Source organism: Pleurodeles waltl, chromosome 6, assembly GCF_031143425.1.
Source record: "Pleurodeles waltl isolate 20211129_DDA chromosome 6, aPleWal1.hap1.20221129, whole genome shotgun sequence".
NCBI classification, from domain to species: domain Eukaryota; kingdom Metazoa; phylum Chordata; class Amphibia; order Caudata; family Salamandridae; genus Pleurodeles; species Pleurodeles waltl.
In genome coordinates this window covers 1002124886-1002138514 of record NC_090445.1, presented here as the reverse complement: position 1 = coordinate 1002138514, position 13629 = coordinate 1002124886, and the positions used below count along the sequence as shown (strand labels likewise).

Genomic DNA, 13629 nt, shown 5'->3' with positions numbered 1-13629 from the left:
TCACCATGTTCCCGAAAGGGGACGGAGTCCAAAGGAGAACCCTTCTCCTGTGTGAACCATTTACCACCCAACCTGGAAGTCAGTACGTGGTCAGTGGATTGTGAATCAAATCACTATTTAGAAGGGATGGCCAAAACAGGCATTTGATTATTTTTGTCAGGTAGGTAGATGCTAGGTCGTAAGTCTACCTTAGGAGAATGCATGAAATGGGGTTTCTGGTTGGCTAGGGTATGCACCTAACACAGGCAGAAGCCACCCACTCTTGTCAGGGCTAGGGAGTTACACACCCAAGATAACCCCCGCTCACCCCCTTGGTAGCTTGGCACGAGCAGTCAGGCCTATCCCAGAGGCAATGTGTAAAGCGTTTGCACAACCCACACAACATATGTGATGCACTATCCCCACCACAATGGGAACACAACATCAAGTTATATAAAAATAAACTGTATTTTACACAACCTTATTAGACCAAACATAACATGTCAGTAATACCCTGCTACCTAAGCAGTTGCCAGAATATTACACAGTACTAGTACTCGCAGAAATCAGCAGTAGTCACATATAATACACAGATTACTCATTATTCTGAAACATAAGCATTAGTCAGGAAAAACATTACTACAATAATGCACATATCACAAGATTCTCATAAACGCCCATACCAGGAACCTTAGGAAATACATGGCAAGTCAGAAAAACATATTAGCTTAGATGCCCATAACAGGAGCATTAGCAAACACACACCAAGTCATGCAAAAATACATCATCATAAATGCAGGGTCTTCGTAAAAGCATAATCATAGTAAAGACACATATCATGGCATGAAAACCCCTCACTAAAGGAAAAGCAATGCATATGCCAGGATAATCATACTACGAGAAAATCATGATTGCACATATCATGGCATCAAAAGCAGATCCCCAGGGATGCCAAGACATCCACATAAAGTGAAAACCTCCTCCCAAGAAGGCTGGGTAGGCACGGCACCTCCGTCGAGGTTCTCTTCCCCATCTTGCCAGCCTAAGCGCACTGCGAAAGGGACAAAAGAAACAGAGGCCTGATCCTCACTTCCTCCGGCCTTTACTGGGAGGTGCCCACATTCCTCACACTGGGGCAGCCTCAATAAGTATATGGGGCATGCACGGCTCCCTCGTGGGGAGGGTTCCACCTTATCAACAAGTATGAGGCGCCCACGTGCTCCTATCGTAGCGACCGGGGGGGAGCAACTTACCATACACAGCCCAGGTCCCTCACTGGGGAGATCACGCGTCAACCCCCCAGAGCATGATGCTCCTGTGCTGCCGGTCCTGGGGCGGCCTAGCGGGAGTGAGGGACCTCCACTGAGGTTTCCTCCCTCTTGACGGCCGCTCCTTCCCTCTTCGGCACGCCCGCACCCGATCCGGTGCGCGAGCATCTAGAAGTTGTAGTCCTGGGCCGCAGCGATGATTCCCTGAAGAACGGTGCCTTTCTGTGCCCTGGGGGTGCTCCTTTCAGCGCGCCTCACCCCAGAGACACCACCAGGAGCACGCCTGCTCCCGCCCTCATCTTTCCGTACCCTGGTGGCACTTTGAGAACTGCGTTGTGGTCGCGCTCGATCCTGGCAGCCTGCTCAGGCTGCGGTGGTATAATCTCCCTCGGGGAGATGAAAGAAACGCTTACCAGGCACTTTAAGCAAATAAGGTGGAATGCTCACCAGGCTTCTGCACAGGGGCCTTAAAACATAGAAGTTGCAGGGGAACAAGGACCACAGCACCCAGCCCCTGGAGGACACAGGAGGAGGAGCACAGGGTGGTAGGGCCCAGCAAACGGCCTGCACAAATGGGATGAGACATTGGCACTTCTTCCAAGTGACCAAGTAGGTCACGGGCCAGCACAGCAACAGCAGTTCAAGGTGGTTCCTGGTGTGTCCCTCCAGCAGTATTCTGTGTCCAGTTAGAAGCATGTTAAAAGTGTCTGTAGTGTCTCTAGATTGTGGGGAAAAATCTTCTGTACTTATACTCAGTTTTGCAAAGGTTTAACAAAGAAGGGGAGAGGAGGTTCCAACCAGTTACAACTGGTTCCAGGAGTGCCCCCTCTCTTCTCCAGCACAGGAAGCAGACATCAGTTGGGGGTAAATGAGTAATTTGTGTGAGGCCAGGACACAGCCTTTATAAATGCAAGTGTGCCCCTTCTCTCAGCCCAGGAAGACCATTCAAAATGCAGATGCACCCCTGTGACACCTCCACCATCCCTGTGTAAAGGGTATCTGAAAAGTATGCACCAAGCCCAACTGTCACTCTGCCCAGATGTGGATTGGAGTCAAGCTGCAAAACACCAGAGTCATAAGCTTTGAGAAATGCTCACTTTCTAGTAGTGGTATTTCTGTAATAATAATTAAAAAAACACCTACACCAATAAGCAGCATTTCTCACCACCATTACAACCATACCAAACATGCCTACGCTGCCCCTCATAAATCAGACAATACCCCCTACACATAAGGCAGGGCATTTCCCATGTAACCCTATGAGGAGGCAGCACTCACATCAGTGAGAAACCAAATAGGCTGTTTGTCACTACCAGGACAGGCCACACAACCAGACACATGTCCTGCCTTCTACATACATAGCACCCTGCCCAGAGGGCTAGCTAGGGCCTACCGTAGGGGTGACTTACATGTAGTAAAAGGGGAGTTCTGGACCTGGCAAGAAAATTTAGATGCCAGGTCCCTGGGGCAGAAAAGTGCTTATGCCGGCCCTGCGCTAGCAGTCCTGAGACAGGTTTGAAAGGCTACTTCTGTGGATGGCGCAAGCAGCGCTGCAGGCCCACTTGTAGCATTTAATTTACAGGCCATGGGTATAGGGATACCACTGTACAAGAGACTTGGAGGTAAATTAAATTTGTCCAGTAGGTATAAGCCAATCATACCAACTTTTAGAAGGTAGAGCACCTGCACTTTAGCACTGATCAGTAGTCCTCGAGCCAACAGCAAGAGGTCAGAAAACATAGGAGGAAGGAGGCAAAAAGTCTGGAGTTGAACCTGCGAAAGCGGCCAGGTCCAACAGTCAGGTAGGTAGGTGCTAGACTGTAAGTCTACCTTAAGGCAAGGGTGAGATATTTGAAAAGAGCATTATTATGTGCTGAGGTAGAAGGCCTGGTAGCCTCCATGTTGAAGGTGGGATAGATTTGGCAGCATGAACAGCTTATGTTTGGCACAACTGACTTTAAATAGGGTTGAGTGCATACTAGGGAGGACAAAAGAGCGGGCACCTGTAATAACCATGTTTATTTGGGGTTGGGTAGGTAAGCAGGCCTGTAGCCAATTGGAAGAATTGATGTTTCCAGAATGTTCTATGATGAGTTGAAAGCAGGCAGTTGTCACCATAGACTTGACAAACAAGGTCATTTTCACTTTGATGTCAAAGTGCACGATGAGTGTCTTGGCCAACAGTGAGACAAAGAAAGAGGATATGAAGAGGAAAGAGATGGGGAGAAGGAATAACTTTATTGATACTGACAAGAAGAAAACATGATTTTTGTTGAGCAGCGTTCAGCACAAGGGAGTGACTGGCCATTCAGAGGCGAGTAGCATCGACACAGAGAACTTAGCTTTAAGGTGACGAATGAAGGTGGGAAAAGCAGAGGATGATCTGAGTGCCATTGGTGACTGTGGCAGAAGGTTTTTTTTGTTATTTACCGTTTCATATAGCATAGCTGTACTTTGTCATACTAGTGCACTATCTCCCATAACAGCAATGCATAATCATCCAAAATATGAATTTGCCTTTAATTCACAATCTTACACAGTGCACAGCACCTAGGGGGTGGACGTAGGAGTAACATAAAATAACTATATCTTCTCCATTATCAGAACTTGTCCAGTAAAAGCATCTGGCATGGTGGAAAGTTAAAAGTTGAGGGTTAGGTAGAGTAGATGGGGAATGAAGTCCAGCATTCAGAGTCTGAGTAAGAAACTAACTCGTATATCAGCAGATTGAGATCATATTAGATGATATCACTGAGCAAGTAGCTGTGGTGGTAAAAGAAGCAAAGTCAAAGGAATAAACGTTTGGGTCAGCCACAAAGACTGGGCTGCTTGGCAAAGTGATGGAGCTGTTGAGACAGCAGTAGCTGTCAGAGAGATACAGTGACAGCCACACAAGTAGTGACTTGGCCATTCTTATGGAGAAGAGGATGGCCAAGAGTACTGCATGACTGACCGTGTCAGAGAGGGAGAAGAGTGACGACGGGGAGAGATGGTTGTGAAATGCAGTAGGAATTAAATTGAAGACATGGATGAGAAAAGCCTCAATTGAGTCGAGACAGAAGCATTTCAACTGGTAGGGATCAAGTGTGTTTTGAGCAGAATGAGAGTAAGTTCTCACTGAACACCAACAGTTCTGTACTTTTAGAGAAAATAGTCAAGAGTTATATGGAGTGGATGAATCATCCTTGAGCTCTTTGAGTAAGCAGTCATAATGCTTGCCAAAAAGGGCAGCATTGTTAAAGAGTTGAATCAGGTGAGTGAGTGTTTTAGTGGGTAGAGCTTGGGTTTTATCATTTGAAGGGTTTCAGAGAGAACGGTATGGGTTTGCCTTCTGGACGATAAGAGTGTGCAAAAAGCATAGGGACATCAGGCCTGTTAGGCAGCTGGGAGGCCTGAGTGTATCGAAATATAGGAGAAACAATAGGAGGCTGTGTAAAGTAGTGCACACGTGCATGATCTGCAATGAAATGTAAAATGATCATTTAGTGGTGGTAAGGGAGGACTGTGCAGCCAGTCAGAGTTGATTGGCTGACACAGGGCATTTGTTAATGTCGGACAAGAGAAGTTACAATCGTGTCTTGCTAGTATGTGGATTTGGCTCAGCTAGGATATTGATGCCAGCTATGAGCAATTGCTGGTGTAAAAATAGCAGGTTGCTCGAAGTACGATTTACCACAGCTGCTGTGACTTGTCTCGATGGTGAATCCAGTGTGCAAATGGTAGTGGTGACTGCCAGGAGAAAAGTGCAGATTGGGTAGAAGAGTCACTGATAATTGGGGAGTGTTATTGAAGCGGTTGTACTTCGGTAATTCAGTTACTTTATTGCTGAGAAATAGCATTATTTCATGTATAATAATTCTAATTGCATCACTTCGAAGTGTGGTCTATTCAAATTATTTAAGGGCTATATTGCAGCGAAAAACAACACTTATTTATACTGTGGGCTAATAATAACCATAACATTCCTCAACACACCTTAATTTAAACACATTCCCAACTGGGACACTAATCAAACATAACCGCAGGGGTTTACCCTTTAACCCAGATCCTTAACCCTTGTCCCCATTCCTTAACCGACTACCGCAATTTTTAGCCCAGTGCCCATAACTCTATATACTGTACCCCTAACCTTCAAGTCCTAATCAAGTAGCCTTAACTCCTGTATGGTTAACCACTAGCCTAAATCCTTGAACCATAATCCTTTACTTTATAAACCCTTCATCCTGAAGTCATAGCCCTATATCTCCCAACCTTAAACCTATACCCACAACTTAGTCCCATACCTTAACCTAATACCCAAACCCTTAACACTCGTATCCCTACCCTAAAAACCTTACACCTTGGATCCAAACCCTTAGCTCTGTATCCCAATCCCTATACCCTCATGCACAACCCCTAATCCCATATCTTAACCCCTATACCATTAGCTCTATACCCCTAGTTCCTATGCTCCAAACCTTAACTCTAGACTAGCTTACATTTTTCACCCAACCAAGAATGAGAGAAACAAGAGTAACAAGAAAATCATTTTTAGTACAGTGATAAACAATAAAATGCAATCAGTAGCCCGAAACCTTCTATCTTGCTGATGGCTTCTTCACCAAATCCTAATTATGCCGCCCCCTTCGTTAATGTATAAAAAAGAAGAATTAGAAAAGTCAATAGGTCTTGCTTTTTGGTAAGGGAATTGCTTAACAATAGTTGGACGACTTTGTGTGTGCTACTCAGAGCAGTGCAAGATAGAACATCCTAAAATTAAGCAACATCTCAGGCTACAATAATATGAAAACTGCAAGTTGTACCCTTTTTCTAAACAGACAGCATTAGTAGAGTTCAGCTATACCCGCAAAGTAGAGTGTTACAAAATGTATTCAGGCAATAAAGGTTGCATGATAACTGGTGAAAGTGAAAGGCAAACATGTCAAATAATGCATAATAAATACTTTTGATAAAGGGACAGTATTTTCAGTGCATCTTTAAGAACGCCTGTATACACATGCGTCTTTAATAAGTGAACATTACAGCCATAGATTCAGCATGGTATCATGCAGCTAATTCAAACGACTGAATGTGCAAGAGTGATTAGTGATTATCTCTGTGCCTTTATGGGAGGCTAAAGTATTCAAACAGCAAGCACGTTCTAAACAAAAAAAGCAATATATCAGTAGTTAAAATGTCGTCATGCCAGCAAAGTAAAAGCATCAAAGAACACACAATTTGTTTTAAGCCACATGTTGCAGTCTAATAAAGGTCTACTTGATGGTCCCATTACCCACAAATTGTACAATGTAGTCATCCTAAAAAAAAAACATGGCCTTGATGAACAGCCCTTCCGACAATTAGTTAAGTGGGCAGTGCTCTGATACCATCTTGGTTAAGCTGCACTATATAGAAATGTAAAATTAATCAATAAAAACTGCACATCTGCCTGTGTCCCACTATTACATGCACCCAGGTTCCTCCTACTACACACTAATCTTTGTATTGCACATCCCTGTCTTCTGAACTGTACATCAGTCAATGCTAAGGCACACCACCCTGTGCTTCATTTTGGCACACCACCTGCTGCTCCACCTATGCACACTACCCTGTGATTCCGTTGTACACATCACCCTGATCTTTCCTGATATAAATTGTCCACTGGCTCCACGGTACAACCATTATGTGCCTCCTTGATCTACATCATCACGTGCTCCCCTGCTGTACATCACCATTTTCTCACCTGCTGCACACCATCCTTTGTTCCCCTGCTGCACATCACCCTATGCACCCCTGATTCATATTGCTCCATGCTCCCCTAATCCATCTCACCATGTGCTCCCTTGTTGCACTACCAGCTTGTGCTCCCCTGCCGCACAACATATTGTATTATCTACCATACTGCATAGAATTGTGCATGACTGGTTACTATGTGTTTGAGTACTTGCTTGTTTGTTGTTTATCTATTAGTTTCATTGGTGACAGTATTTGTATTATTCGTTCGTGTGTGTGCATGGATGTCGTTTGCCTGTTTTTGAATGTGCATGGATGCTTGAGTATATATGTCTGTTCGTGTGTGGGGTAGATGTGATAGCCAGTGTGCTTGTCTACATGTATATGTACTCTATGGCCCTTATTTCAAGACCACCACACTCGCAGTGTCAGTTGGACCGCCGCCAAAGTGGCAGTCCGACTGCCATATTACGACCGTGGTGGAGCCACCATGGTCAGACTGCCGGCACCACCAGGTTGCCGCCAGTCGACAGCCTGTCGGTACCGGCGCTCTTAAACGGCCAGGGCAGTGCTGCAAGCAGCACTGCCTTGGGGATTACGACTCCCTTCTCCACTGGCTTTTGCATGGCGGTCCCACTGCCATGCAAAGGCTGGCAGAGACGGGGTGCTGGGGGCCCCATTGAGGCACCTGCACTGCCCATGCACTTGGCATGGGCAGTACAGGGGCCCCTATGGACAGCCCCATAGCGCTTTTCACAGCCCGAATTATGGGCAGTGAAAAGCGCAATGGGTGCTGCTACACCCGACGCACCTCAACATTTCCACCGGCTCGATTATGAGCCGGAGTCAATGTTGTGACCTGTTTCCCGCTGGTCCAGTGGGCGGAAACACTGTTTGCTGGCCCAGTGGGAAACTCGTTATAGGGCCAGCAGATGGAAAACAGGAGAGGTTGGTAATAAGGTCCTATGTGTTCATCGAAGTCAATATGTTCTGTGCTTCGATGTGCACACTATCATGGACATCATTTAGGGGTCTCCAGGGGTCAAAGCTGCGACCCCTAGCTTGCCCTTTGTGACCCGTAGGACTGCCTTTATGACCTCGGCCTCAGAGGTGGCGAAATGAGTGCCTGGAGCACAGGGGCAGCTCACCCTAATGAATGTCGGTTGTGGATCCACTTTCCTGGTTTTCTGTCAATTTTTATTATCCAAATAGTGAATAATATTTTTCACTATTTTTATAGTGAATATTATTATTCACTATTAGTGTAATAAAAAATTGAGTAAAATTAGCTGGAATACGACCCATCTGGCAGCTAAGGTAAGTACAAAAAGCTTTTAAATGTGTGTTGTATGCATGCTTGTGAGTGAGAGTGTGTTTATGTGAGAAAGAGTGAGTGAATGTGTGTGTATGTGTAAGTATGTGTGTGAGTCAAAGTAAAGATCAAATGGCATGTACATTCTTTTTAAAGATCAAACTTTCTGAATGTGAAACGTTTCCCAAAGCACCTTGACAACAATAAGCTAGTGTCCTTTAGCTGAAGAAGCAAATGCAATAGTAAAATGGTTGAAACAACTTGTTCTTCTGTAATACTGTGTATATATTTTTTTTTAAATTACATATATACTTTTCTCCTCCTCTTTGGAGAATTCCACCTCTCCATCTCCCTGCACCCCTTACTGGGTGAATCCTCTCGCTGCTTCCCTGTCAAAGAATTCCTTTACCCCAAGCCCTGCACAATGAATAAAGCCCCCTTCCCACAGTGGAATACCTACTTCTTTCTCTGGCAGGAGAAATAAAACTTGAGTTGTGTGGGATTTGCATTTCTTCTTACAATTTCATGAAATTCCATGAACATTTTGAAAAATGTACTCTTTCAGCTGTGAAGGTGGTTTTGTGGGTATATTACAGGACTTTTTATTTACAAGACCATGTGCTTTGCAAAAAAAAGTCTCAAGAGTTCATGAAAACAGACACATGAGTTCCTTGTATAACTCCTGGCGTGGTATTTCTTATCAGCAGCTGTGGTTTCTTCATGGGAGCATGGGGGTGTTGCCCGCCTGCCCCAGGCTCCATTTTAAATGTTTTTAATAGCCACAGTAGTGGGCGGCATGGACCAGGGAAAGTTTACCGTTTTGTTTTGTAGTTAGGAAGTGAAGTGCGGGCAGAGGCAGACGTGGGTGGGGGTGGAGCTTTAATGGCTGAGTCATTGTCACTGTGACACTCGTACAGCTGGGCTTCTTGGGATGAAGTGCGCATGTCAGTTTGGACGGTTGCCTTGTTCTGTTCAGCCCGATATGCACACTTGAACCCTTGACCACCTGCAATGATATGAGCCTGGGGTGGAGTATATACACAGCCTCCAAGTGTACAAAGGAGCATTGGCTGCCCCTGACCAAGCCAATCATTGCGCTGCTCTCATGCTGTTTACCACAAGGGAGCTAGCTGCACAAGGATTGGCTCAGGAGCTGGGGGGAGGGGCTGGAGGACCGTTAGTCACTTTCCCTCCTTCCTGCACAGACCTCCTCCAACCAAAGGGGGCCAGCTCCATGCTACATATGCCTCTTTGCTTCGGACCACAGGTAAGCGTGGTGCCCAGGTTCTACACTAGCAGAGCAGAGAGCACAACACTGGCACTAGAGCAGTCGAGTGGCTGAGGTGCAGCACGTGCGTTTATATCATGACTAGTGCCGAGTACACTGCTGCTCAGACAAGTCTGTCCTTTGGTATTCCCCTGGCAGCACTGACGGCACACGGGAAACACATGAGTGTTTGTACCTCACAAGGTCAGATATTTGTCGGCACCGAGATTGTAATTCTTATTGAGAAAATGTGCTTGAGCTGGCAACATTTTTATTTCTCATTTTTCATAGAACATGGAAAGGATGTGGACGTCGTTCACGTTCTTTTCATTTATTATTAAACATGTGAAATGAAAAGGTTGGCAGCTCACATTTTCTGAATAAGAATTTCAATTATCTTCATTAATGGGGAAGGGCGCAGCCGTTGTCTTCCTCATGGGAGAGCTGGGTTGGCTGGGTGAAGTGGGGCGCACCTGTCCTGGTGTTTCCAGGAGTCGTGGTTCATCCCACGGTCGTATCGTGTGTTAGGTAGTCCTGTCTGGTGCTGGAGAGAACGGACAGAATACCCAGACAGGAAGCTCCTGTATTTGCAACTCTGGAGACAGCCACACATAAGTATACGGGTCTTCACTTCAACATAGAGCTGAAGAATGTTACTGTGCTCAGGTGAAAAGTAGCCATAGAGGTGAGGACTGGGCATACTCGAGCCAACGAATGAAGGAAGTGAACAATGAAATAAGTAAAAGTTCAAATGAAGTATTAAGGGACTAGTCTGCTATACCTCGGCTCTGCAGTTCCAAATATTTTATGTTCTCTGTTTAAACTTTTGAAATAAATGCCAGTTCTACCGAATAAGAACACCGGCGCAAGACGCTGTCCTCCTCGCACACCTGTTGTGCCAATATTTCTGTAAAATGTTCCCTTTCTGACTAAAGTCCTTGATTTCTCAACAAGGATCCTCTTGAACACACGAGCTTCGTGATTATTAATGAATTCCTGTGTATTTTTCAGCTGAAAAATACACAGGAATTCATTAGTAATCATGATGCTCAAGCGATATTTCTTCAGTGCCGGATTGCGTTTATCTGACAGAGCCGCCGTCTTGATTGAGGTATAAAAGGGCTCTGCATATGGCGCACAGGCAGCATACATTTAGCAGGCTGGAAAGTCTTGGGAAGTTAGGAGATTTAATTTGTATGAATGTTTGGTATGGTTCCTGGCATTTTTCCAAACCGATGAACCCTTGATAACTGTTTTTTATTGTTTGGAATTCATAAATTGTGAGCTGCAATGCGTTCCTCCCTTATTACTGCCTCTTACTTGAGTGGGAACAGCGAAAATAAGGAAGACATTTTAGACAGTCACATTCACATTTGAAGCAATTGAAGTTGCTTAATTGATAATTGACATTTGTTAATCATTCTTTGCAGGGGACTATCTGCTCTCAATGGCAGGTTTTGTGCTATGGTGATCAGTCAAACTATTTATTTATAGCTCCCAAATCTTCAGATTGCTTATATGCAACATGCCCATAGTTTCATTTCCGTAGTACTATGTCCAATTGTACAAGTGGCTCCCTACAGTAACTGTTAAACATATCGATGCAGTAAGATGCGGGGCAGTTTTTGATGTATTTGTGTCTTTTATAAACTTTCTTCCTTTCTCAAACCTGCTTTCAAATGTACCATTTTCCACTGTTTTCTTTAAACTTTTCTCTTTGGAAGAACTCTCCAAACACCCTTTATGTTTGTCACGCTTGTGCACTTCGAACGCTAGCGACGTAACACTTATACCCAACTTTTAAGTCCCACCACTTTCAAATATCACCAGCCGCCACTGCTTATCAGTACTCAATTATTTAACCTTACCCCCATTTGAAACCAAAACCTAACAACTATGTCCTTTTCTTATATTTCAGGATGGTGAAACCCCAGAAGACATAGCAAGGAGGCTGAAATTCTCTAAAGTGCTGCAATTGCTACGGAAAGCAACTTAGCAGTGGAGCTGGATTGGACCATTTCAGCATGAGGCACTGACTTCGAGGAGCATCTCATGTACAGACCACAAAGGACTATGCCAGATCACACTCTGTGATCTTCACTTTCTTACAATATATAGAGACTTTAAGCTTTTCCGGAGGGAAACTGGACAGTGCCATATTTAAAAAAAAGTTAAACATGTTATAGATCCATGTTATGAATGCACTACTACAAGCAGAATCCCATAAAACACCTTTACATGCAGAGTAAGACACAGAAACAAAACAATAATGCAAAATTACATGCATTGTAGTCCTTAATGTCTAGTAATGCAAATGAATTATATTTTATATAGGTATAGATTTGAACACAAACGATTTACAGTATTTAATCTGTAGAGGAGAGTTTTTACATAACAGCTTGAGTCGAGCAATTCACTATATTGTCATAGTGAATACATTGATAGCATGTCAGTCTGTGGTGATACATTGCATTGTCATTTGTCACCACAGAGTATTTGTTTCTAAATTCTCACCGTACGTTGTGCAGCAATCTATAAAAGTGGAGTACACATCAGTGCTTATTCAAAAGTGGTAAGGACTTTGCATACAGTGCAGTATCTAACGGTGGGATTAGAGAACAATGAATTGCAGTGCTGTGCTTAAGACTTCTTCAGGCTTAAAAGTTTCTTGAGAGGGGATAAATACTGCTTTTTTCAAATGGTGACTGTAATCATGGCCTCCTAGTGTATCTCCAAAATCAAATATTCATTACTACTTTAGTGTAAGCAGGATTCTTTAGTTCATAATAAATCTTACAATAATGTGTCATTGGTCAGTCCTGCTAGGGAGGACTGTAACAGAGGCCCGAAATGTCTGTTTATCTCATTCACCATTTCTGATGAGGAGGGAGGCATTGGAGGACGATTTTTCAAGGATCACAACCACTGTGGTGCCTTAAGGTAACTTTAACTTGTGCTCTCGCCATGCCCTGCTACTTACTTTACATATTACATCACTCATGACAGGATACTTATTAAATGATTTATATATAAAAAAACTTACAGTTCTCGCTTCGTCGTAACACCGCCGCTGCTTCATCTCCCTGGTCATAGGAGGCAAAGGCTTGCAGCCTGCCCTGTGACCAATGCTGACGCTGCTCAGACCAGCATTAGGATTTGCTGGGAGCACCCAACCAAGGCTCCCAGGCAGACTGGGAGCCTTGCCTGCCCTCTCCAGTCCGGCAACACAGTGTCGGGCTGGATAGAGCCTACTGCATATGGCTCTATCCGACTCGGCCAAACATACATGCACACTGATGGGAGTACACAGTGCACTCCCCTCATCCTCGTCATCCCAAATGCCTGCCCCTTTAAGAAACAAAATGATATTAAACATGGTTTATTATAGTTTTGTTTGTTAAAGAATTTGCAGTGGCTGCTGCTGGCAGAGGAAGCGACACTTCTCCGCCCTAACGGAGGAGCCGCCACTGTCTAAGATGTGTTGAAGGATTCTTAGGTAGAAGAAGGTGGCTGTGCCGGGCCCACTGTCAGGGTGGGAAACAGATAACAAGTTAAAGTTGTGTTGAGGTGGCATACAACTCTCCTCTGTGTCTTTAATAAAATTAAGTCTTTCCTTCATAAATTACTAGGAACATCTACATTTTATTTCAAGATCAGAAGCTCCTATTATGCTTCTTTAAGGCATATTAATTACCACAGAAGATGCAGTATGAGCAGGTTTACAATAGAATGTGCAAAAAACAGAATCATTATAAAATCATCGGATCTCAGGGGTTTTCTGAAGGAGATAAGCAGTTGGGTGTCAGAGGAAGTTCTGAGGTCAACTGTGCACTGTTCATATACTTTCATACATTGTCCAGCAGAGAGTTTAGGATGGTCAGGAAAATATAGTTTGAAAAACAGAAGTTCAATTTGTTTTAGTACGTTTGCAAACTGTAAAAAGTACACTTGTAGGAGTAAACTGTCTGGAGCTCTGACATCAGACAGATGTTTAATGAATATAAGGCACAATGGCATAGTCAGTTTAGCTGATAACATTTTTAGAGAAAGGTTAGCAATATTCAGCCATGAAAGGAACACATTTAATACAA

At 44.1% G+C, this 13629-nt stretch overlaps 1 protein-coding gene across 1 annotated transcript in view; it reads left to right on the top strand.

The window, feature by feature from the left end:
• Positions 1-12381, top strand: part of ANKRD22 (ankyrin repeat domain 22) — a 173294-nt gene extending 160913 nt beyond the window's left edge. The window contains exon 6 of the mRNA XM_069239903.1: positions 11457-12381. Coding sequence (XP_069096004.1) covers positions 11457-11534 — 78 coding nt within the window. The 3' untranslated portion in view covers positions 11535-12381. The remainder of the gene's footprint in view (positions 1-11456) is intronic.
• The last annotated feature ends 1248 nt before the right edge of the window (positions 12382-13629 follow it).